The 25166-nt window shown below is 47.2% G+C and overlaps 1 protein-coding gene across 2 annotated transcripts in view; it reads right to left on the bottom strand.

Annotated features, from left to right (window-relative positions):
• The window catches only part of RPTOR (regulatory associated protein of MTOR complex 1), a 178123-nt gene that overhangs the window by 17322 nt on the left and 135635 nt on the right, over window positions 1-25166 (bottom strand). Inside the window, exons 22-29 of one of the 2 annotated variants that reach the window (XM_068151257.1) lie at window positions 24851-24954; window positions 23707-23890; window positions 21839-21949; window positions 12823-12928; window positions 9707-9821; window positions 8761-8885; window positions 7416-7520; window positions 3134-3181 (exon numbers count right to left, since the gene is read on the bottom strand). In XM_068151257.1, the coding sequence (XP_068007358.1) occupies window positions 3134-3181; window positions 7416-7520; window positions 8761-8885; window positions 9707-9821; window positions 12823-12928; window positions 21839-21949; window positions 23707-23890; window positions 24851-24954 (898 nt within the window). The remainder of the gene's footprint in view (window positions 1-3133; window positions 3182-7415; window positions 7521-8760; window positions 8886-9706; window positions 9822-12822; window positions 12929-21838; window positions 21950-23706; window positions 23891-24850; window positions 24955-25166) is intronic. The other variant, XM_068151258.1, reaches the window with a different exon arrangement.

The raw sequence follows: 25166 nt of genomic DNA on the forward strand, positions 1-25166 counted from the left end.
AGGCCAGAGGTGAAACTGTGCTGCTCTCGGGAGCCAATGAACTGCAGAAACAGGCAGCCCTGCCATGCACTGCTTTGAATGCATCATTAGTTAAGGCTCCAGTTTTCCCCATAAGGAGTGTTATGTTCTCAGATAATGAACCACAAATCTTCCACAGCTTGGGAAAAGCAATGTTTAAAGGTTTGTGGTTTTGCTGGGGTTTTTTTACGGGTTGGGTTTTGTCCTGTCGGGGTTTCTTTGAGTCTGCTAAGGCGAGCATTTGCAGGTCTGTACAACCTGAGTTTGTACAGGAGGCAACACATCCCAACAGCCATTCCTGAAGCTGTAACTTTCTATGGCTGCTTCCTCGGGGTTCCCCCTTGGGCAACAGATATTTGTCTGGATGGGACAGCTCCTTGCATAAATGGCCATGAATAAGACTGCTGGGGAAAGCAGCTCTATTCCTAGCATCTGCACTGATCTTTAACACTGCTGGAATGTGGCCAACCTGTACTTGACATTTCAATGAAATCAGGAATACCTACATAGGACACAACATAAGAGCATCTGGGCTCCTGACTGATGATATTTTTTTCCATCATGGTCCCTCCTGGTTGAGGAATGAAGCACAGCACCGTTTTAATTTCCAGGAAGCAGTGGGAGGGTTGCCTGACCTCTCTCATCATTAATTTCTATAACATCCTTTCAAAAAGTGTCACTCTTCTTATGCCAAGGACTATGCACAGCGAGGGAGAAGAGTAGCTGTGAAGCTGGGAATCCAATTAAAAGAACACAAACCCCTGGAGCTGCAATTTCTCCAATTATTTTATTGAGGTTAAAAAAAAAAAATGACCAGAAATGAGGAGCTTCTCCCAAACTTCTTACTCCTAAAGGACAAGATACCAACCCCTGGAGAGATGTAGGAAGAATCAACTTCACTTTTCTCTCTCCCTCTTGTACTCCAGTGCAAGCTCTGCTGGAGTTTGATCATTTGATGAGCTCCTTTTGCAGGTCAGAGCTTTGCCAAGGCTCCTCTGTCACAGGCTGCCCCACGCAGCCCAAAAGCCCAGCAGCTCCCCATGAAACCTCCCTTTCAGTAAGCTGCTCAATTTCTAAGAAGGTTCCTTGGCTGCCTCTCCATCCTCTCCCATCTGGATTGCTGACTGCCTGCCAGGAGAGCCAGCACTACTCAAAGCAGAGCAGAGCCTCCAGAGAGCAAGGTCCTGTTTTTCTGCAGAGCAGGTATTTGACGGCTTTCACTTTGTTTCGGAAGTCCCAGGAGAGCAGGAAGGAAGCAGGGAACTGGCAAGTATTTACTTACTTGTTCTTGCTTAGCATCAGTAGAAATTTTCTCGAGGTAAAATAGATTATAGCTGTTTACATATCAGCACCAACAACCCCCAGGAGGCAGTGATGGATAGAGGTGGGCACAGGTCAGGCACTCTCCTGTTAACACAGTCTCCTTTGCAGGGCACACTCAGTCATGCTGATGGGAGGCAGTGCCACGGTATGTTCAGACACCTCAGAAGGGCTCTGACAGAGCAGAAGGTGAAGCAGCATGGGCAGAGGGTCACCCAAATGTATCTTAAGACTCCTGCCAGCTCAGCTGCCTTCAGGATGCTGAATGGCTGCAGACCTTGCTTGGTGCTCACACAAACTTCAGAGATTCCTGGGCTGGCCTGCAAAGCAGCCTGATGTGATCTGGGCCACCCAGACATTGCTCTAATTCATCACTGATCTACAGTCCAGCAGTGTCTGCGATTCCTGCCTAAAGCCAGCACCCAGTGATGTGAACAGGGACAGTCCCCTGCCTTTCCTTTGGTAAAAACTCCTCACAGAAGCCTATGCAACAGAACAGAAGTTCTGTGCTTCCACAACAAAACCAGCATACACCACCTAAATACTGCTGGTGTATTTTTGCTGTCAAGCAAACAGCTAACCTCATACATTTTTAAGCCCTTTTCAGTGGAAGTGCATTGTGCACTAGGAGGACACCTGGCCAGAAAATGCTGCTGAATGATTTTATTGTTTCACAGTTATTCCTGTGCTTGGGATAGAGCACGACTGCTGGGCACCAGCAGCACTGACCCAGCAAGGCAGGGGTTGGTTATGTCCTTAAAGTGTTGGGATGCCCCATTTACTGAGCAGGGAATTCCCTGCAGCCAAGTCTTCCTACTTTTAACCTCTCCCTTTGCCAGTGGATTTCTGAGTGCAGCGCGGAGCCAGGCAGCTCACGGCTTTGCTAATTTCCATTTGTGCTCTGCCTCTGAACGCTAAGAGAGGGATTTGCAAAGACCTCAAGCTAAAGAGCTCTGAATCACACCCCACTGCAATAATCACCTTCCTTCTATTCATCATTACAGACACATTCAGCTCTTATCAGTCAGCAAACATTAATAATTGATGAATAACCCCAGATAACGACGTCAGCATTAGCATCTACGGACGTGCACACACACGGAGGTGCCCTGACACATTTGCCATCTGTTTCCCCTGAAGACCTGGGCAGCAGAGGAGGGGGCCAGGCTCCAGAGCAATGCAGACACTGCACGGTCCTGGCTTCCACAGATGGAGGCTGGGGAGTTCATTTGCCTTCCTTCCACGTGAGGGAAAGAGAATTTGTAAAATTTATTAGGCATAGCCTTGCCAAAAGTCCACTGTTCTAAGCCTCCTGGGAAAGATTCATCAGCTTCTCCTTTTCACTTGATCTTTGTAGCAAAAGGGGTGTTACAAATAAAGCCCAGGAAAATCCACATTAGCTTAACAGTGCTTCACATTTGGAACCTGCCATTTAAACCCTTTTGTCCTGGGATGCTTTGAAATCTTCCTGGGAGAGACTTGTACACCCCACCCACAGCTCCTCTCGCTGCAGACAGCTCAGGGTGTAGGACATGAAGATGTCCTTTTCCCACTGGCTGGCTACACTTCCCTAAGTAGCACAGAGACCTTCCCTGTATTTCTCACAGCTGTTATGGAGACAGACACAGAGCAAGCAATGGGAGAAGCAGCAAAGCTTTCCAGGAACCATGAGGACTCAGCAGTCATCCAAACAATGCCAAAAACCAACCAACCAACCAGTCAAACAACCCAAAGCCAGATGAGGAGGACCTCCCCACCCCAGTTGATCATAGATAACAGGAAAGAAAGCACTCACCTCCCTGCTTACTTCTGTCAAGATAGATTGAAACCCTTCGGGCCAGACCTGTGAGAAGACAGGGATTAAGGGGTTGATGCTAAGGGTAAGTTGGTGAGCCAGAGCATAAATAAATCTTTAAAAAGTATTAGAAAAAGCAACTCAGATTAAAGGAAAGAACATAAAAGAGAAGCAGAAGCACCAAGAGCAGCACATGCTTCCATCCAGAGAGCAGGCACTAGTTCAATCACAGCATTCCCTGAGAAGCCATCAACAGTGGCACTTGTCATGTGTGAAGGGAGAATTCTGGCTGGCTGACAACAGCACAGATTTGACATTTCTTCTTGAACAAGGAAACTATCTATCCTTTGCATGATCCGGTCCCTGTTCTGAGGTAAAATCCATCAGGAAGTGACAGACAGAAAGGCATCCGGACAAATCCAACCCAGCACAGGACACGAGGTGTCTGCACCCAGAAGTCTGGGCTCCCTGCAGTGAAGGTGGCTGCATGGAGGGCTTCTCTGCCCCATGCTTCTGTGGACAGACAGCTAACCAGCACACAGAGAGCACAGAAAATTTAGGGGTGCTGTGGTGAAACAGCTCATAAATGGGCAGCTGGCCTCAGACACAGGCTAGTTTCTAGCCACTGAAAACCCCCAGCATGGCAGCAAACTGGGAAGTGAGAAGCACCTTGAGGCAACCCTGGAAAATCTTGCACAGGGAGCTTCAGGTGTTTGGGAAGAGTCTGAGCTGAGCCATTCAACCCATGCCCTTTAGAAGCAATGCACTGGTTCCCTTTAGAAGAGCCTTACTGATTCTCTTTGCTGGAGTGGAGAAGGGAAAACAATGCAGGCATCTGCAGAGAGCACACAAAGAGCTGGGGAGGGAAGGGCTGAGCAGACAGTGTTTGGTAATTGTGAAGCAGCTGGTCACACTTCTGCCTTTTGCTGAATTCCAGAACTGCTCTCAAGGGCAGAGCCATTCTGACCAGGGGACCTTGGCTTGTTTTCCTTTGTCACAAAGAGACAATACAAAACATGGCAGTTTTGTTCAGAAGCATGAGCATGGCCACGTTGTAAGAGGTGGTCTGGGAGCCCCATGACCCAGCCAGCCCAGGAGGGCAAATACAGAGCAGCTCCCAGCCAAGCTCTTGTGGCAGACACCAGGCGATGGGTCTGTGCTGCTCTGCAAGCTCACACTGCTCTCACAGCCTTCAAACACCCTGCTCCATAGAAATTGCCAGAATTCCCAAAGCCTCCTGCTGTGCAATCACAGCTTCAGAGCACGTCAGGGCTTATGTTCCTCCTACGCTGCTCAAATAGAAAGTGCTTAGTTTTTCCTACATCTTTTGAGACACCAGACTGAAACACCCCCTAAAAACAGGGGGGTTGGCTTTTTCTCAGCCCCCTCCACCTCTCATGCTGGAGGATCCCCTGTCACTGCCTTATACCGGAGCAGCTGGTACCAATGCTGCATTGAACACCTCGATTTTGATTGAAAGAGACATTCTTGGTGCATCATGAGTGCAGATCTACAAAGAATCTAAATCAACAGATCTTATACTGGAAAAAAAGAGGGCATCTATACAGTAGTTTGCCAGTGCTTAAATTAAGACTCACTTACCCTAAGCCTCAAGCCAATTAAGTGCAGTGAACACTGGAACAGCTTGCTCAGGGAGGTGGTGGAAGCCTCATCCCTGGAAGTTTTTAAGGCCATGCTGGATATGGCTCTGAGCAACCTGATCTAGTGTCAGATGTCCCTGCCCACGGCAGGCGGGTTGGAACTATATGATCCTTGAGGTCCCTTCCAGCCCTAACAATTCTATGATTCTATAATTGGGGCCAAGCTACTCCAAGTTCCCCACACAGGGGTTTAACACACCAGCCTGGCTGTATCAGCTCATTTCTCTTACCCTGGGCTGCATACCACACACAAGCCCTTTATAGAGTGCAAAGGTTTAAGGTCTGCGCCTCCCTCTGGTCTGCTCCCCCATCTCTGGCAGCCCTTGAGCAGGTTATCATTTAGCTCCTAGACAACCCAGGAAAGCTTTTCAAGCTTTCAAAGGATGAATTTAGGTCTTGCATATTCCTCTAAGTGGGAAAACTGCCTAGAAAAGTCAGTGTTTTGGTTGCTGTCAAGGTGACTATTAAATTCAGAGATGACTATTACATGGAGGAAAAAGGTGGGAAAGGAGAGAAGGAAATCAATAGTAGGAGCAAACAAACTCCAGCAGAACTCCTGAGCTCTGCAGCTTCAGTTTTATGAGTCAGTGCTGGACAACAACCATGGTCTTGGTAACAGAAGATAACCAATAAAGAGAGTCTCATTTCCAAGGGGACTTGATCCACATAGCTCTTTTGAAGTGACAACATTTATTTCTCTCTCCACAAAGAAATCTGTCCTCTCTTCCTCTGAACCTGATTTTATTGTTCCAAAGGTGCAACAAGACCTAGAACTGCTAAAACCACAAGGGAAAAAATGGGCAAAAGTCTATAAAGAGAACAGACTTCAAAGTTTCAACCCTCCTGTTTTGGGAAGTGTAACCATTCAGCTCTCAGAGTCAAACTAGCTCTTGTCTCAGCTTTTAGCCCACTTTGCAATGCCAAACATCGATGCCTATGATCCTTCCTGTTCTATTAGCCCTGTAGAAAGTAAGGCACAATCAGCAAATGCTGTGTCTTGGGATGGTGCACACAGAAAACAAGGCAGGAAAGTGGAATAAGCCTGAAAGATTTCTGTCAGCATCCTCCCTGAATAAGAAGCTGATGGCTGGAGTGGGCTGGGAGAATTTCTAGTTGTTTGGTAAAGTCCATCACCAGCACCAAGGAAGCAAGAGACAGATGCAGGGATGGTGAACAGTGACCAACATCCCTCAGGAAAGCTGGTGCTGACAAGGAAGAAATACAGACCAAGCAAATGACACTGCAGAGGGCAACTTGAGATGACTGCTGGACACTTTCCTCTCCACCTAAGGAGATCCAGGCCTTTTGCCACTGCTTGTCTCCTGCTTTTATTGACATTGCTGAAAGAGCAGGTTTTGACCATGGCAATTTTCACAGTAGGCTGCAAACTTCCAGCAGCTTATAATTAGTTTTGTGCACGTACCGCAGTGAGGCACAGAGCCTGAAGTCACCTCAAATCCAGTTCCTCTTCCCTGCAACACCACAGATGAACCATGAGGTGTGAGGAAAACATAACAGAAATGAGCTCTGCAAGGCAGCCCCCAGTAAAATCCAATGAATAGCTAAAAGAGCTGTGTCAGGCTCCCGTGATGAACCAGGTAAGCTCAGAAATGAGAACTGTCAGATTTTAAGGTCAGGATGAATTATGATGGTCATCTCAGCTGACCTCCTGCATAGCACCAGTCAGGAAGCCTCACCCAGCAATTCCTGCAGCAATCCCCCAAGTGCTGATTGAACTGGTGAACATTTAGAGGAATTTGTAACCTTGATTAAAAACATTCAAGCAGCAGAGAGTCACCATCAGAGCATTGGTCCATTAGGTGTTGGAAGGACAAAACATCCACCTTCTTTAATGTCCTAAAAACAGACTTCAGGGTTACTCAAACTGGTTTCTGGCTCCATCCTGTGTGTGGCTGGATGCCAGTGCTCTTTTTTTACATCTTTTTCTATCCAACTTCTCTAACACTCAAAGCAGGTCAATGTCTAACTGTGCAGTCCTTCTGCACATGTCACATTTAGATCACAGATCCCCTTGCCACCTCCTGACCCACAATCAACAGGGAAGAGTAAGTGCCAAAATTTGAGCTCAGGCTGAAGGTCACAGGTGCCACATGCAAAGCTGTGCAAAGGCTGAGCAGCCCATCAGAAGGAAAGAGGCAATACATGAGCTACTACCCCAAGCCACAGGAATAATAAACCTCCTGCCACAATGAGCCCAGAGCAGGGCTGTGTCCAGTTCCATCATTGTTCTACAGTTCTCTCCTTAGGAACACAGTTAAGAGGAATGCTTGGATAGGTCAGCTGCTGTGAGGCTTCTGAAGGACAAGGACTTTGTACTCTTCTGCTACCCAGAACCTCCTTGGGTAATTCTTCAGTGTATTTGTGAGGTTTCTGTGTTGAGCTTTTGGATTTGTTGGTTTGTTTTTTATGAGAACTGGAAAAGTAATTCCTCACCAAGGCCTGGCAAAAGGCCATTCCAGTAGGCAGAGACTGTAGAACAAGGATGTTACTGATGGCCAAAGTAGACAGACACATTTCACTCTCCCCATCCACAGACAAAGCCCTACCAACACAAATTATTTTCACTCCACCCCCCAAAAAACCCCACAGTGGGGACCAACCTCGAGTAGTTGGCAGCATGTCTGACAGCCCCTGCCAGGCAGTTACCATCTCTGGGTTCTTTTCCAGGTCTGCAAAGTTCTTCCACACTCTGATGGCACCATCATCTTGGGGAGCACAGAAAAGAGAATGAAATGCAACACCGCTGCTGCTGCAGCTCTCATCATTACTTGTGCACAGCAAAGGAGGAAGTGGAACTGTAACCACACAAACTCCTGAACGGAGAGTATCACTTGAACTTAATCCTTTTTATTAGGGCTGTATTTCCTCTCTAATCTTATGTCCATGAAACCTAAAGCATTGTTCTACTGGGAACTGTTCTGGAAGAACTTTTCTCCCTCCCTCAAGTAACACCTGACATTAGGTGTCACTCCATTTCCTTGACCCATTCATTTCCTTTAGGATTCATCTCGGTCCTCCTTGCTAATGGTGCTCAGAGCCACAAAAGCATCCTACTAAATACAACCCCACGAAAGAAGCTGAATCAAAGCCCAGCCAAACTTTCCAGAACATCATGTATTTTTCAATTTGTTCCCCATTTGTGAAACTTTTGTGCTAAGAATCAATACATTGAAAGGAAAATGTCCTAAAGGACCTCTCAGCTCCTCTTCCACCTCTCTTAATTATAGCCAACCTGTGTATTTCACCATGAAATTTGAAAAGCCATTGAAAACACTTCGACTGACAGGTGCAGAATGGCTCCTTGGGAGAGAAGATCTTACTCACAGCTTTAGAGACCAATGAATGGGAAAGAGCTCTTCATGTTACCTTAGGTGATGCAACAGGGCAGCTTACAGAACCATTTGTCCATGGACTAGAGAGAAACTCACAACTCTTTGAGAAGTTTAGTGCTTAAAACCAGTCCTGCCTGCTCTAGACTTAAAACAGCACAAGTAACAGACTCTCATTTCTTCTAGCTTGGCTGCAGGATGATTTTCTTTCCAGCTCTGGGCAACAGCTTTTAACCAATTAAACCACCCTGCCCCAGCTATTGTACAGGAGGAGGTTACCACAGACTTGCAAAGACAAAGGAAGACTCTGAATGATGCAACAGCTAAAGCTGTGACTGGAAATGCTTTCAGCCAAACATTTGACTGAAATCCTTTGGCAATCTTTGCAGCACCTACTTAAGCAGTTAAGAGATTTTAGTATTGCCAGAAACAACTTTCAGGTCTGATTCTGGAAATGCCTCCTGAGCTGAGAGCAGGCAGTGACAGGACACAAGGGTCAGCTTGGGCCAGTGTCACAGAGGGGAGAGAGAGCAGAGGTCCAGAACAGCTCTCATGGACTTGAATCCTGTAATGTCCCAAAGTCTTAACCTCATCCATGGGAAAATGAGTTATTTACCTGTGGCAGTCAGCAGCAAGGAGCAGTCCTGTCCATTCAGGTACTCCATTGCTGTGATCCTGGTGTACCGAGGGTTCCCATTGTGGAAATAGTCCAACTTTTCCCCTTTCTCCCAGTCCCAAAAACTTGGAGAGGAAAAAAAAACCAAACACCAAGTCAGTTCTTGGTTCTCTGTGCAAGCTGTAATGAGATCTACTTGTTACAGTGAAACTAAAAATCCTATACATTGGATGCCAATTCAATTTGGTTTTCTCCTTTGGTATTCAGCATCGTGTTATTAATGATGCGTGTCAGCCTTCTGTGAAAGAAATGGGATAAAAGCCCAGTTGTAAGGATCTCTGATAGCTCTGGCAGGAGTCACTTGCAGCCCTTTAAACCTGCACCTCCTGTAGAACAGGACTCATAGAGTAACGCTTGCAACCATGGCACTGAACTCCAGGAGGACCTTCCAGTACCTGAAGGGGGCCTGCAAAAAGGAGAGACTGTTTATAAAGGCCTGCAGCGACAGGATGAGTGGCAATGGTTTCAGACTAGAGAAGAGCAGATTTAGATTGGATGTTAGGAACAAGTTGTTTGCCATGAGGGTAGTGGAACACTGGAATGGGTTGACTGGGGAGGTGGCTGGGGCCTCATCCCTGGAGATACTCAAGGTGAGGCTTGGCAGGGCTCTGGGCAGCCTGATCTAGTTGATGATGTCCCTTCTGACTGCAGAGGGGGCTGGACTAAATGACCTTTGGAGGTCCTTTTAACCCAGACCATTCTATGATTGTGCCCCATTTCCCAGCCCTGACAGAAGGAAGGATGGCCATGGAGGAAAGCAGGGAAGGATGGGAAAGGAAAGGAACAACATGTGGTGGTGCTGCCCTGTGACAATCCACAGGCACCCTGCGATGTGCTGCTCTGAACCTGGCTGCATGGTGACAGTGCAGCCTGGAGAAACTCTCACCAGATGCTGTCCTTGTCAGCTACGGCGATGCAGGGCGTGAAGGGGTGGAACTTCACCACAGAGGGGACCCCTGGGTTCCTGTTGAGGAAGATCTGATCATCCAGCCGGGAAATACCTGCAGGACAGGAGGCAGCCATGGCTCAGTGTCTGGGAACAGCTGGCCTGAGTGATGAGGCTTGGACACCCCCAGCTTCCCATTGCCACGTGTCAACACTTTCCTCCTCCTCACCCAGTTCCCACCAAGAGACCCCTTGCAACACTTCCCTCCTCCCTCAAGAACCTTCTCAGAGCCCAGCTCTCTGACGGCCCTGACCCCTCCATGCTAACCGAATCATGTCTTAAGGTACAAACTAAAACTGGTGGTGCCAGATCAGAGGTAAGGGAAGAGAAGCACAGCAAGTGAGCGCAGCGACACCCACAGGAACACCAGTTTGTGCTGACAGAAGAATCAACTTTTTTCCTTCCAAAACAAAAATAAAATCCCCCAAGCCCCACATTTTATTTTATCTTTTTACAACTTCAAGTGCAGCATTTCATTTCATCTGCTGGATTATTTATTTAGCCTTCCATTTCAGTGCTTTTAAATTTCAGGTTAATTTGCAAATGCAAACTGCGTTTTCCACGGAGGCATTCAAATGATGGTTAAAGACCTTTCCCATCTTTTCCTCACAACAGTTTGCTGTTCACAAGCAGTTTTGATACCCCTGACACCGCAGGCTTTTTGGGCACAGTGTGCATTCAGCACACAAAACCGTAAGCCCAGGAGACATTTGCTCAGTTCTAGTTTGTTTTGGAATGCAGCTATTTAATCTAATTTTCATTAAAAGATTGTAAGTCTGTTTTAATTCTTTTGAATATTTCACATTTCCATGCTTTTTTAATGAATGCTGGCATTTCAGTCACTCAGGTCAAGCAACCAAATATGAACGCTGTCTAGAAAAAAACACAAAGATTTAACTTCTTCAGACAAGCATGAAAAATCCCCTTCTTTGTATTCAGAAAGATCTCCCAAGCCATCTCCTGGGCTCCAGTTTCATTTCTGTGTTACTCTGCTTTATGGTATTCTGCAGTTTTGTGACATCAAGCTACTCATTGTAGTGACTCAAGCCCAGTAAACCTCTAGACAAGGAGGCAGACACAGGAGGCTGAGCCTTGGGCAGTTCTTCATTCAGCAAATGATTATTTCCAACTCTGTGTGCCTCAGCAAGCATCCCAGGAGAGGAGCAGCCCCCGCCTGGGAATGCTGCTGGGAGGATGCCATAAGAAGAGTTCCCTGAAATGCCACTCCCCAGCCTCTGCTGTTCAAGGCAGGCAAGCAGGAATCATTTAAGTATGCAAATTCCTGAGGAAATTTCATTGGGCTCCAGTTTATTTGAATAAATTCCTGTGCTAAAAGAATTCTAGCCCAACTGCTGCCTCATGGGGGCATAAAGAGGCATCAAAAAAGCAGCATCAGCTTTCTGGAGGGAGCACACTAATGAAACATGAAGCAGAGGCCCATGAGAGGGAAATGTGTAAGCAGCACACAAAGCCATACATACAAGTATTAAAAAGATAATGGGCTACCAGGAGTAAGCAATCATTTACAGTTCAGCTGAGTGGGGAATGGGAAAGACGTCACTAAGAGACACTGGCGAGACACTGGAATACGTTGCCCGGGGAGGTTGTGGATGCCTCCTCCCTGGTGGTGTTTAAGACTAGTGGAAGGTGCCCCTGCCAATGGCAGGGGGTTGGAATTAGATGATCTTCAAGGTCCCTCCTAACCTAAACCGTTCTATGAATCTATGTCTTCTGAGCAGCTTGCAGGGCTGGTTTGCCATGAGTGGCCATCCAAAAGGTGTCCTGTCACATGTCAAACACTTCCTGAGCCTTCTCAGCCAGACTGCAGCTCTGGAGGTCATCCTAGAATATTCTGCCTTCTATCCCTTTAAAAACATGACCTACAGTACCCATCTGGACATTGCAGGACAGGAAGGAAAAGCCCAAATGGTAAATCAATAGCATCTGTTACGGGCCTCGGAATTATTGACCTCATGCTGCCTGCTCCAGCTCTTGCGTAGGTGCCGGCTCCAATCAGTACGTGGCTGGAGAGCTCAGCTGCTGCCAGTCAGCCAGGGGCCCCAGGAGCCAACACCTGCACTGAAAACTGGATGCTCTGTCAACTCCTATAAGTGAGGAAATCAGCTTTCATGGCAAGCTTGCTGCTCCTTGACAGAACCATTCCTCTTAAGCTCCTCTGCTCCCAAACCAACTCAGCGCCACACTCTGGCTGAGTGCTTGCGCCTGACTGTGGCACTGTCTGCCAAGGGGCTGTAGTAATGTTGTCAAAGGAGAAGGCAGACATTTGACATCTAAAGGGGTCACACTTCCCTATCTAGTGAACCAAAGCAGCAGGTGAGAAAGGAAAAACTCACAGCAGCATTACCTTGCCTGCACGTGGGACAGAGCACGGGCACCTTCCCAATGCAAGGGTCAGCCTGGGGTCATTGTTAGTTGCCCCTGTACTGGGTACTGGTGAGGCTACACCTTGAGTACTGGGTTCAGTTTTGGGCCCCTCATTCCAAGAAGGACATCGAGGTGCTGGAGTGTGTCCAGAGAAGGGCAATGAGGCTGGTGAAGGGTTTAGAAAACAGGTTTTATAGGAATGTCTAAGGGAACTGGGGCTGATCAGCCTGAAGAAAAGAAGGCTCAGGGGAGACTTTCTCACAACTCCCTGAGACTGAATTCATGATGATTGTTGGTCTTTTCCCTCAAGTGACAAGTGACAGGATGACAGTAAATGGCCTCAAGCTGTACCAGGTTTAGATCAAACATCAGGAGAAATTTCTTTACTGGAAGAGTGGTCAGTCATTGGAACAGGCTGCCCAGGGAAGTGGTGGAGTCACCATCCCCAGAGGCGTTTAAAAAAACATGCAGCCGTGGCACTTGGGGACGTGGTTTAGTAGGCACGGTGGTGCTGGGGTGAGGACTTGATGATCTTAGAGGATTTTTGGCAACCTTAACAATTGATGATTCTGTGATTCTAACTGGGGTTTTACAGGTCAGCAACCCGACTAAGGGCAGTGCTTGGAGCTCAAGGAAGCTGCCTGTGACACAGGCAAGAGGGAATCACTCACCCTTCTGGATGATCTTCTGGGCTTGCTTCCTGACACGAGCATTGCGCAGGAACCGCCACTCCCTCTCCTTGCGGATCTGGCTCTCCAAGTCATGCTCTTCTGGGATCTTTCAGTGGAGCAGCATGTTCACAACACAAAACAGCAGCAATCATCAAAACTCCACGAATTACCTTTATGACACACACTCACACACATAAAATAAAGCATAAATTCTTTAGGGCCTCCAGCTTCAGGCAGTAAACAGAGGAGCTCATGAGACCCTACGCCATTAAATACTTGAGGATCTTTCTGGTCTAAACCTTCCCAATCATCTATAATCTCTTCTTTTTCCCTTTTGCTATCCTCTATGATGTTTTAAGTCATAAGCATTTCTCCAAAGTGAAGAGCTATGCACAAACCACCCATTGCTGTAACACAAGAGACCGGTGAAGGAACCTCTCCCCACAGTACACATGGTCACCATGAACTCCTTTGCGCCCTAAACAACGTTGAGTCTGATTGCAGTGCAACACAGATCACTCTGCTTAACACTTTTCAGCTGAAAAGCATCACGTAGTGATGCTGAGATTAACGAAAGAGCACAGCTTTAAGAGAGACAAAGAGCTCAGGACACATTAAAATCTTCCTCTCATTGCTAAGAGATGACTGCAGGCCAAAAAAGGCATTACTGCATTTGCAAATCCCCAAGATGCTCAAGTTACCAACAGCACATTTACTACTGATGGTAACTGTTTCAGTTTCCCATACCAGAACTGGCTGCAAGAAAATGATGCCCTGGTGTCATTTTGGTTTGATTACACACAAATTTCTGTCTGAAATTGGAGAGAGGCCCTGGAGCAGTACAAAGCCACTCTGCTCTGTTTGGTGATGTTTACTCACACTCCAGAGCCCCAAAACTTCAGCACACTCAGATTCACAGATTACAGCAGGGTGGAAGGGACCCTCAAAGGTCACCTGGGCCAAGCCCCCTATAGTCAGCAGGGACACCTCCAACTAGATCGGGCTGCCCAGGGCCATGTCAAGTTTGATCTTGAATATCTCCACAGACAGGGTCCAAACCACATCCCTGACCAAACTATTCCAGTATTTTACTAGTCTCATTGCAAAGAACTTCTTCCCAATGTCCAACCAAAATCTACCCTCCTCCGGTTTCAAACTGCTGCCTCTCATCTTATCACCACAAGCCTTTCCAAACTTCCTCTAAGTCCCCTTCAGTATGAGGTCTCCCTGCAGCCTTCTCTTCTCCAGGCTGAACAGCCCCAACTCTCTCAGCCTGTCCGGGGTGCTCCAGCCCTCTGATCATCTTCATGGCCCTCCTCTGGACCTGCTCCACCAGGTCTATGCCCCACCTGTGCTGGGGGTCCCATAGCTGGACACAGTACTCCAGGTGAGGCCTTACCAAAGCAGAGTGGCAGAACCACCTCTCTGGATCTGCATGGCTTCCCTGCAAAACCTGTCCTTTACCTGAAGGCCAGTTGGGGTTTCAGCACCAGAGCTACCAGCAGCTCCTGCCCAGAACTGGAATGGCACAGTGCTGCTTCTAATAATGGGAAGAGACCACAGGTATCCCTCTCTTAGTCAAAGACAGGATTCTCATGAATAAACTCATATGATCTCACTCCCAACACCACAGGAGTTACAGAAGGTGTCTTTTACTTCAAGCTTAAAACCTTACCCAAGCCTAACACCAGCATTCCTCCAGAAACACCCATGGATCAATGAAGGGCTCAGCTACAGGACTCTAACCTGGCTTTTTGATGTTGGCTGTTCCAAAAGGAGGAACTCCTGTGGAAGGGAGACATAGCAAAGTCCTTTCAGCTCCTCCCTGTTCCCCCCAAACACTTTTTTCCTCCCGAATAAGGAGGTCTGTCACCAGTATATAAACTGTCTTCAAAATGCACTACCCTGTGGAGAGCAGCTATTACTGAGCTGAACTTCTGCTTCTTTAAAGTAATTAAAAAAACAAGAAACCCCCCCCCCCCCCTTCCCTTCTGGCAAAAAAAAACAACCCAAAGCAAAACAAATGAAAAGCCAAAATCAAAGGACCACTATTTAAATTCTTCAAGAACACGACACCTATTAGCAAGGCAATGACAAATGACCACTAATGCACAGCAATAAACAAAGCCAAGACAAAGTAGAGCAAAGGAGATTTGAGAGCGGAAAGATTACACCTACACCTTAATAAAACCCCCAACTTCTCTGGGAATAAATTAAAGCAAGACCTAAAAGGCCAGGGGAGGAGAAGGGAAATGAGCAGAATGGTAAATTCTGCAGGCAGCCAGCAGCTTCTGCAGCTCAGGAGTAAGAAATGTGCAGTTCTGCAGTTGAGCAAAGCACTCCTAATTCCAGCAATCCAGCAACATCAGATTAAAGGAGTTGCTGGGCTTTTCAGGTATGAAGAACTTACCTATTCCATGAAGGCTGAGTGAGCAGCTGTTTTTATCCTCTGATAGCACTAATAAAGACTCCTCCTCTAAGGAGGTCTCTCAGGGTATGGTCCCCAGAGGCTTTAGCACCAGCAGACTGCATATGGCAAGACAAGCCTCAGACACGGCTGGAAGAAGGCTTAGTGCAAGTGAGTGTCGGATGAAATACTCTGACAAGAGGGAGACAGCCTGCAGGCTTCCCATCAACAGGAACAGCGATGCCAAAAGGCAGATCTGCAGGCCAGCAGAGCCACAACAAGCTCATCAAGACCAGCAAACACCTGGTGACTGCCTGTCCTCCCAACCTCACTTAGAACAGCTTCTGCCTCAGCCACTGCTGAACAGCAGTAAATGGGGTTTGGGCTTTCCATTCAAAACCCACTCGCCTGGTGTGTCCTGAATGTCACCTGCAAGCAGAGGAGCAGATGGTGAAAGGGACTGAGCAAGACACTGAGACAGGAGTATGGCCAGCACCATCTACAGCTTGTCACAGATGGGATAGCAAATCTCTGGGGAAGGTCTGGCAAGCTGGCTTGTGAGACATCTCCAATCCTGCCTGTTAAGTTCAAACTGTGTACATTGATTGCTTGGGAGACAATAAACCATCAAATGTCCAACCATCAAAGCTCCAACCACCACCCAAAGCCCACACACATCTGAGATCCTGTCAGAAACGCAAGCAAAGCCCTGCATGATGAATGCAGCAAGAGTGGAAGATTTTAGTGTAAAAAGAGCACACCTGCTCCTCCCCAACTAGGCCAAAATGTTCCTTTCTGAGAATGCACATCCAGGTCCTTCTATAAGTGTGTGCAATAATGTCCCCCTTTGCATGGTACCACTGATCCACCAGTCCACACGACCAATGGGATGGACACCCCCATGGGGCTGCAGCATGCAGGCCAAGCTCTCTGGTGTGTTCATGCAGAGCAGGCTGCTGCAGAGTGCTTTCTCAAGGTGCCAAAGGAGGCAGGTGCTTGTCTCTATCCACTTGTATGGGTTCCTGCACCTATCTTCATTCTGCAGGCAGGTCCAGCTCCATCCTGAGAGCACCTACACACATACTGCAAGTCTGTTCTCCACACTGAAACCTCATCTCTTTGCACACTGAAACCTCATCTCTTTGCACACTTTCTGAAGCACATTTATTGCTCTTTCAGCTGTAGCATTCTTGAGTCCTTGAGTCCTGCATTCACCTGCAGGTCCTTAAAAAAGGAATCAAAATGGTTGTTATAATTTCCTGAGATGGAGAGTAAAGGCATCTCTACAGCCCACTGCTTAAGACTCTCCTCTTTGCTCTTGGGGCAGAATTGACAATGACAGAATCCTTCCATATCTTGTTAGATGTGATCTCTGATTGCTTTCACCATTCTGGAGACAACACTTGTGCTGGGTTCATGACTGTGATCTGTGCTATGGCAGGTCAGCAGAAGTGATTCCTCATGGAAACTGAACAGACTCTGCCTCTGCTGCTGCACACAGCTCATGCAGACACCCTGAACTCTAGGCAGGGCAGCAGTTAAAGCTGACTCTGGAAACACATCAGGAAAACCCCAGGGAGAGATTATTCCCCAGCATGTTAACTCAGATTCAAGGCACAAGTGACTGTGCATCTCCACTGATGAGGAAGGAGAAGGGCCCTGTCTAGATTTTCAGTTCTTGTCTGCATTTGCACTGCTGGTGTGCTTCTTGATGGTGATCTGAAAGCTCAACACTATCCCCAGCATCAGCCCTTCCTTCCCTAGAACAGCAAAGGGCAGATGATGTCTTTACCTGGTCTACTACATTTTTTATGCCAGGGCATCTCCCTGCAGCAGTTGCAGTTCACGTATGGTGGCCTCTGCCTCCACAGAACAAAGGAGAGTCCCAGATGCTGGCCTGGAAGATGGCTGAGTTCTGAAGGGGGTTGATCCACGTACCACTCTGCAATGCAATCCAGCTCCTTGCAGCAGGAGAATGCTCAGGGCATATGCTGAAGTCTTGGCTTTGGTACAGTTGACTCAACCAACCACATTCTTTATGCCAAAGCCTCTGCAGACGGGGAGGATGTCATCACCTTGGAACTGGTAAGGGAGGTTCCTGCAAAGATGCTTCTGCCAGGATCTCTGTGTGTCCAAAAGCTTCCCCCAGGTCCAGCTGGGATCACAGCTGAAAACCCCCAGAATACACTCACTGAGCTTGCTCTGTGTGGCTCCACTTCCTAATCCAGACTCTGGGTCTCACCAGTCCCAGTGGTATCATTAAGCTGATTGATGCTAGTTGGAATCTGGTGGACAGGCAAGTTAGAAAGAGAAAGTAATGGGGCTTGAGCCTGCACAGACAGAAACCTGGCACAACTCTGTGATACTGCAGGGGAGTCACAGAGCTTTGAAAGAAAAATCCCTTCGGGTCCTTCTGAAGTGTTATCAGAGAGCAAAAGTGCAATAATCTTAATGAAATAAACTCAGCTGAACTCAGCTTACCCAAAATGGTGCTGCAAATAGCTGTAACCCAGCACAGACATTCTACACCAGTTAAAGCCTGACACAGACAGCTAGTGAACTTCTGCTAGCCAGACAAGGTTTGACCAGCCAAGCCCTGCAATCATCAGTGCAGTGAGCAGAGAGTCAGAAGGTGCAGGCAAAATGCAGCCCTCTCCTCCTGCATCCAACTGCCTGCAGGACAGAGGTGCTGGGAGGATCTTGTCAGGAGCGAACAAGGATCTGTGAAAACTTGAACACCACAGAACATGTCACAGGGGAGCTTCTGGTGACAGACAAGCACAGGAGTGCGCCAGGATGTGTGTGTGAGCCGTGACCTCTAGCCCAGCTGCTGCTGGCTGGGAACCCAGAATTATTATTCAAAAGAACTGTTTAGGCTCATCATGCACGTCTTTGCCTCCTTCTCCAGCTCCTATTTAAGCATCAGGAAGTGATTTTTAGTAAACAAGAGCCTAGTTTTGGCTGTTGCTCAGCTCTCCTCCAAGCAGAGCTCCAGGGGTACGCAGGAGTCCCAGGCAGTGGTGCACCACAAGGACCAAGACACACTGTGGGTTCCTGACACCTCTGAGCTTCCACTCAGACAGCAACCAATTACCATTCTGAAGCCTCCCACCAAGCAGTGCCATTTGAAAGCCAAGGAAGTTTTTCCTCTTCAGCACTCAGCCTTTCCCGTTTGGAGGGGAGCCGGCAGGCCTCAGCAGACGGCTGCAGTAGTAAACACAGCCTGGCCCTGCCGAGCGCTCCCGCAGCAAGCGCAGCCTCACTCCTCCGCCAGGGCTTTGAACCACGGCCAAGGCACAGCACTGAAGTTAAGGCAGGGATTGATCAGGAAGGATTCCTTATGTAATTCTCACCTTCCAGGATCCTTACCCAGCTCCTGCCTGCATGTTCTGCCAGGCCTGGAAATAACAGATGCTGGCTCCCGCTCTCCTTGACACAGGGCTTCCTGACAGCTGGCAACAAGGCTTTCCTGTGCCGCTCGGTCCAAGCCCGCCTGTGGTTAGCAGAACAGCCTTTTGCCACGAGAGTTTTCAGGGAAAGCAAAGACTTCTGCAGAGATCAGAGCTAGCTAGGGCAGGTATCTGGTTTTCTTGAGAATCCACAATGCAGTATTTTCTTTCTCCATTTCTTTGATTAGATAATCGATAAATCAAATTGGGTATGATGGCTTGAAACTGAGCCAATGATTTACACTGGAAATTAATCCCTCAATCTTTCCAGAGAATGCATTCTCAGGGCAAGGTCTGTGAAGCAAAACTAAATTCATAAATTAAATATGACTAAGATGCACTCACAGTCATTTTATGTTTATTCATTACAGGAATAGTTGTCTTTCCCTGTTTATGATGGTAGGCAGCATCTCCAAATGAAGTGCTGGAATTCAACATCAATGTCAACTTCTTCCACCAGTACTCAGCAGACCTCACTCTTTGCGTTTTTCATGAGGCTGAAGTTCCCAAAAGACAGCAGCCACCAGCCAGGGCTGTTTGTTCCTTGTTTCTGAAGGAACAGTGGATTCAAGGAGAGGAGCATGCTACAGAAACTCAGCCAGCACCTGAGACACCAGATGGCCAGCCCTACCTGATTATATGAGCAGCAATCAAGAAACACCAAAGAAAGCTCTTGTAGAGAGCTCCTTCCTGTCCCTTGCACACACACAAACCCCTCTAATTCCCAAGTTACATGTAACTCCCTGTTAGGACACGATAACACACTAGGTTTCCTACAGAAACCTTCTATGTGGACTTTTAAAGCTGCTTTACAGAAGTAATGGGAAAATCAATTCTCCTCCTTGTTTTATTGGAAAACATAGATTTTGTTCCACTCAGACTCTACCTGAAACGCTGCTGGGAGGACAGTTTGTGCTCAGAAAACTCAGCCCCAGTCAGAGAGCAGTTCCAAACAACAAAAACACTTAGGAAACTGTTAAAAGAACCCTCTCTGCCACACACGCTCCTGCTCTGCTAGTAAAAGCTGCAGAGACAGAGCGCTGTGCATGTGGTGCAGTCTGCAGCACCTTAATTCTCAGGGTGAGACACGGAACACTCTGGGACTCACTGGGACGCAGGGAAATCCCCAATTTTCATGACTCCCCTTCCCTGGCTTCTGTAAATTAGTACAGGAATGCACCACATTTTTTACTTCCTCCCCTAAAGCATTTCCTCTGCTTTATGCACATGAAGTAGTAAATCCATACACATGCACATCAGAGCTCCTCATCCAACCATTGAAGCTGCCTTTGAATGGCTGTCTAAGATGATTGATTTTATTAATAAAGACACCCCTCTTCACTGGGAAGAGCTTTCCTTAAAAAGCAGACAAATGCTTTTAATAAGAACTAAGAGAAGGAACAACATCCTCCCTCCTCCTCCTCCTCTCATACTCTCTTCTGGATTTGAATCAAGACACCAAAACTCATCTTCATGAGAGGAAAAAAAAATCCTGGTTTAAAGCTTGACCAAGCAAACAAGCCCCACAGGCCAGATGTATTTCCTAATGAATTATTCTGCTAATGATATCAGAAGAAAGTTAATTTCCCCAGCAGCTGAGGAAGTGTCAGGCAATCATTTCACCATCTAGTCTTTCCTCCTGGTAATTCTCTAAAGAAATCAAAGCTATACAGAAACTGGCTGCCATGTAACTACTTTTCTGATACCCTTAAACCTGAGGGCAATTACCTCACCTCACCACCAAACTCTAACATGCCTAAAGAGTGGAAGGAGCAGTGACTGATGGCTCCATGGCAATTCCTGGCTGAGACAGCTCAAAAAAGGGACAATTTCCTCATGATGAAGATTTAAATATCAGTGGCTGGATACAACCATCTGTTGCAGAGTTGCTCAGGCAATGGCATTAATGCAGCCAGTGCATTATTACTCACAGAAACTGCAATACCTCCAAGAAACGAAGCTGAAAGTTGTGTTCTGGTTTGTGCTGCTGGCCTCCCAGGGTACCTGCAGCCTTGCCTTGCCGGGTTCAATTAGGAAAGGTAAAATTTACTGCTTGGTTTCATTTCATACTTAAATTTGAAACCTGATCTTTGGCTAAAAGATTCTGAGAATCTAACAATTTATCTTCCCAGTCACTGACAATCTCTGCCCACCTATTAAGAGCTCTGTTTTCCTTTTAATTTCTTTCCCCAGAACAAGGCTTCAGTGTATCTCTTGCTTCATATAAAACCTATTTACCAGAACACACTTCTGAAAGGATCTCAGTGGACATTTGGCATTACCAGCCTCATTCTTTGCCATAACAGCACTGTTTTTTTGTGGGCTTTTTTTCACTTTAAAAACCAAAATCCAACAATGCTGCTTTGAAAGTTGCCCCCAGGCAGCCAGGTGGATGTCCAGTCATTCTCACTTTCTTTCTTTTTTTCAGGATAAAGGTGTCTAAAGAGTATCTGTCAGCAGGGAACAGCTCTGAAGTCAAACTCAAATGCAGAGTCAAGGCTGACTTGGAGTGGAGGGAGTGTTCCCAGTGCCACTGGGATTCCAGGGCCTTCATACAGAGCAGCAGTCACCACCATTTCTCTCCTTGTTTTAGCATTGCCACAGCCAGAAAATTCAGCCAGAATGTCAGAAAGCAAACAACATCACTTCTTCTCCAGCCTCTCACAGCCCTTTCTAGACTAAAGGACTTTCCTTACTCATTTATTTCTATTTTAAAAAAGCAATGAACTTTTACTATGACTCAATTTTCAATACATAGACAAGCACAACATTTAAAACGAAACAACTCTGCAACACAACCTGCAACTGTGCATCATCTAGGCTGACTACAGAACCTCTCTTCATTTCTGTATTCTTTCCTGAATGTACTCCATGGGATGCAGGGCTTTTGGTCTGGGATCCTTCCCTAGTAACACACCACTGTCCTATCTGTCCCTGACTCTTCTGCTCCCTCTGATGATTTCTTCTCTCTTTACAAGCACCCCAGCACCCCAGAGTGCCATGGCACAAGTTAGTCCATTACTTTCCCTCCCCAGACCGAAAAAAAAGGAAGGCACAAAGAAGAGGGAAAGGCTGTTGCCTATGCTCAGGACACCGGCACTCTCTGAGAGCTACAGAGCTAGGATTCAGAAAGCATGCACAGAAGAGCAGTGAGCATTACCTTCATCACTGGCTGAGCAAAATACTTTGCACTCCAGTCGCAAAACCCTGTCTGCACCGTGGCCGAAATGAAGCTTTTGTGTCCCACGGTGTCATCGGCATCGTCGGTCGTCTGTCCAGACAGAGAGCAGCAGCTTAAACCCACATCCCACCCATTCACCTGAGCAAGCTGCACACACAGCAATACCTGCATTTCCCTCAACACATCACCAGGCAGAAAAAGGCTCAAAGACATTGCTAAGGATGTAGAATTTTGACATCTACCTTAAAAGATCACTGTCATTGCATTAACTCTTTGGGAATGTGCAAATCCCCTCATGTGCACAGGACATAATCAGGCTACTGTGTGAATCAGGGCTGAAGCATCAGTGTTTCATCACAGTGAAGTCCCAGAGTGAGTTTTCTCACGGTCTCCCCCAAGCATCTGGCATGAGAAACAGTGGAGCAGTGAAGATGATTCAGGATAAAGAACAGCCAGACACAGCTTCACATCAGGGTATATATGCAGGGAGTATCCAAAGGAGACATCCAAAAGGAAAAGGGAAAGGCTACTCCATTCACCCAGATTTCACCCAGTTTTTCAGAAACAGGAGCCAGGCCAGTGCTGCCATCCCTGTGAGAGGTGAAAGTGTTTCTGCTAAGGTTTCAACATTTTTGACTGCCCATGTCTGGGAACTTCTGTGAGATCACTCATTAAAGAAAGGCAGAAATGCCAGAGTAAGTAGAGAGTGAAGAGCAGTTCCTGGTCAGCAGTCAGAACACCCAAGAGCTGTGCTGTCCACTCATCCTGTGGCCTCACAGCTTCAGATGGGAGGGTCCTGCCCTTTCACAGCACCAGGAGGGAGGAAAGAAGGATCAATGGCCTGTCTCCATCATGCTTCATCCATTAGTACAGGGAGCAGAGCACATCTGCTCCTTCTCAGTTTCCTCCCATCCACAGAAAATCCTGGAAATGTGTTGAAGTGGAGGGAGAGGCAGCACAAAACTATTGCCAGATGGCTGAATCCTGAAGAACGTGGACCACTGATAAGCAGTCTCTGTCTTGAAGTGATGGCTGCAAGCATGTCCAAATGTGTTTGGACTCAACCACATTCATCTGATATAACTCATCTGAAGTCATCTGAAGGTAATTCCAAATCTTTAGTGCATACTAAAACCTGACTGATTGCTCTACTTGGCACCATACCAGCCCTTCATGCTTCTCTGAATGGAAAAATGCCCAGTACCTGACTTCAGAACACTAAAATGTATGCACAACATTTGCTGGCTTGAGGCTGAGGACTCACTGCTGTTCCTCCCAGAGGTCCTCACAGCTCTTCACAGATCAGCTCTTCTCCAGCAGGGCAACCTGTAATGAGCTTTGGTCTTCTGAGTATTTTAATAGCTTGGGCTCACATCCTCCCTTGTGCATAGCAGGCAGAGGCTGCTGGAAAGAAGGTGAACACTCTGGTGCAGGAGCACCTATCAAGAATGATGCCAGTTTGTATGTTAAAGGAAGAGGAATCTCCCCTTTTCCCTTCTTAGTCCCTGCTTTGCTCAGGTTGGAGGACAAGCATCTGAGGGTCACATATCCAATTCTGTTATTGCTCAGGCAGACGAATGTTTATTAAAGAGTAATCAACTCTGATTAAACACTTCCTAGCAGCAGAAGTGAATAATGCTGTATCAAAAGCTATAAACCAAAATTTATCCCTGAGGGGGAAAAAAATGAATCAGTTTTAATTTTACTGGTTAGAGGAAGCCACTCTGGAGTTAACAGCAGCTAGAGACAAACGAGAGATATGTTGAAACCAACCACAAGGACCGGAATGCGTAACAAAAGCCAGCGGAGAGGGGATGTAGACAGATGTGAGAGGAAAGTCTCCTTACCTGTTCTGGCCCTTTGTCAAACATTTTCCTTGTCCTGGGGAACTGGTGGGAGTGGGGAGTATACTGGACCCCCATGTTGCCAACATTGGCAGGTCTTACAGATGTGATGTCCCGATTGACCGGCTGCTTTGTCACATCGTTCGTCAGGCTGGAGCTGCTCGTACTGGTAGTCGGAGGTGACCCTCTAAAGACCAAAAAAGAGGGGAAGCATTTAGGTATTACTGGACAAGTGAATTAGGTTGCTTTTATTTTGTTTATTTCTTGTAAAATTTGTACCTCACTGCTGTGCTGCTTCTACAAAACCAAACCCAAAGCAACGCAATCCCCCTGCTGCCCCAGAACACATACACACCCACAACAAAAGTCAACCCTGACTGTGCCAGCAGCAGACTGAGGGTAAGAAAATCAACGTTTTGGAAACATGAAGGTCAACCTGTCCACAGGTCCATGTCTGACCTAAGGCAGTGTCAGTGCCAGTGTCAGTGGGGACATTGGGAGTCCTGTCAGCCCATAGAATGCATCTCAATTCACACACTGATTCTATGATTTATCAAACTGCACAATTTGGTTGCACTGTCAGGAAACACTAATAACATCACTGTGCTGTTCTGGGCCCTCCATTCCAACTGTGAACCCTGCTGGTCACACTGGTTACAGGACTGCTAGATCTCAAGCATGGTGTTTTCTCTTGGAGAGCAGGCTTTGGGAAATAGCCTAATTTTCCAGTCCCAGCTTTGCCCATCCCATGATCTCAACTTCCCTGCAGTTTAGGTGTCGCTTGTTGACCACCAGCTAACCCTGGTTTGTAGCAGCTGGAAGTGCTGAGAATAGAGATCAGACTTCAACAGGAAAAGTGGATCCCACACAGTAATCAATAGAACCAGCAGCAGCCAGCTCTTCCTCTCAATTCACCTTCAGATACCTAGTCTGGCTGGTTACTCTTGTGTCCGAAAAAGCAAACCAAGATCTCACTGCCCACCTTTTCCCAAGCCCTTTATTTCTGAGCACCTTACCAGAGCTATACCAAGACCTGGGCTTGCCCACACTCTCTGGTGCAGTTAACTGGGATGGCTGCTTGTGCAGTGACTGTCAGGGAGCACCTAAACCTGCTACGGCAGGGTGCTAGAAAGCAGTGCTGGCTTACCCAACTTGGTGGATGTGCATGCCCTTGTTGGTGGGGCTGGCTGGGGCAGACTGAGTCAGGGAGGAGGTGTCGAGGATCCGCTGGGGACGAGCATTTACTGTTGCCTAGAGATAAAAAAACACACAGCAGAGTCCAGAAGAGCCAAGACTGCAAAGCACCACCCACAGTTGTTTGTTATCTAATAGAATTGCACACCTGGGGTTGAATGAAGTTAAAGCTCTATCAGTGTGTTTGTGTGTTTAAAAATGTATGTGAGATAAGGCTCCTGTGCAGCTCCCAACACGCAAGATGATTTTACTACTTTTTTTAGCCAGAA

Source organism: Melanerpes formicivorus, unplaced genomic scaffold, assembly GCF_026170545.1.
Source record: "Melanerpes formicivorus ecotype bairdi unplaced genomic scaffold, bMelFor1.0.p_v2 SCAF_21, whole genome shotgun sequence".
Taxonomy (NCBI): Eukaryota; Metazoa; Chordata; class Aves; order Piciformes; family Picidae; genus Melanerpes; species Melanerpes formicivorus.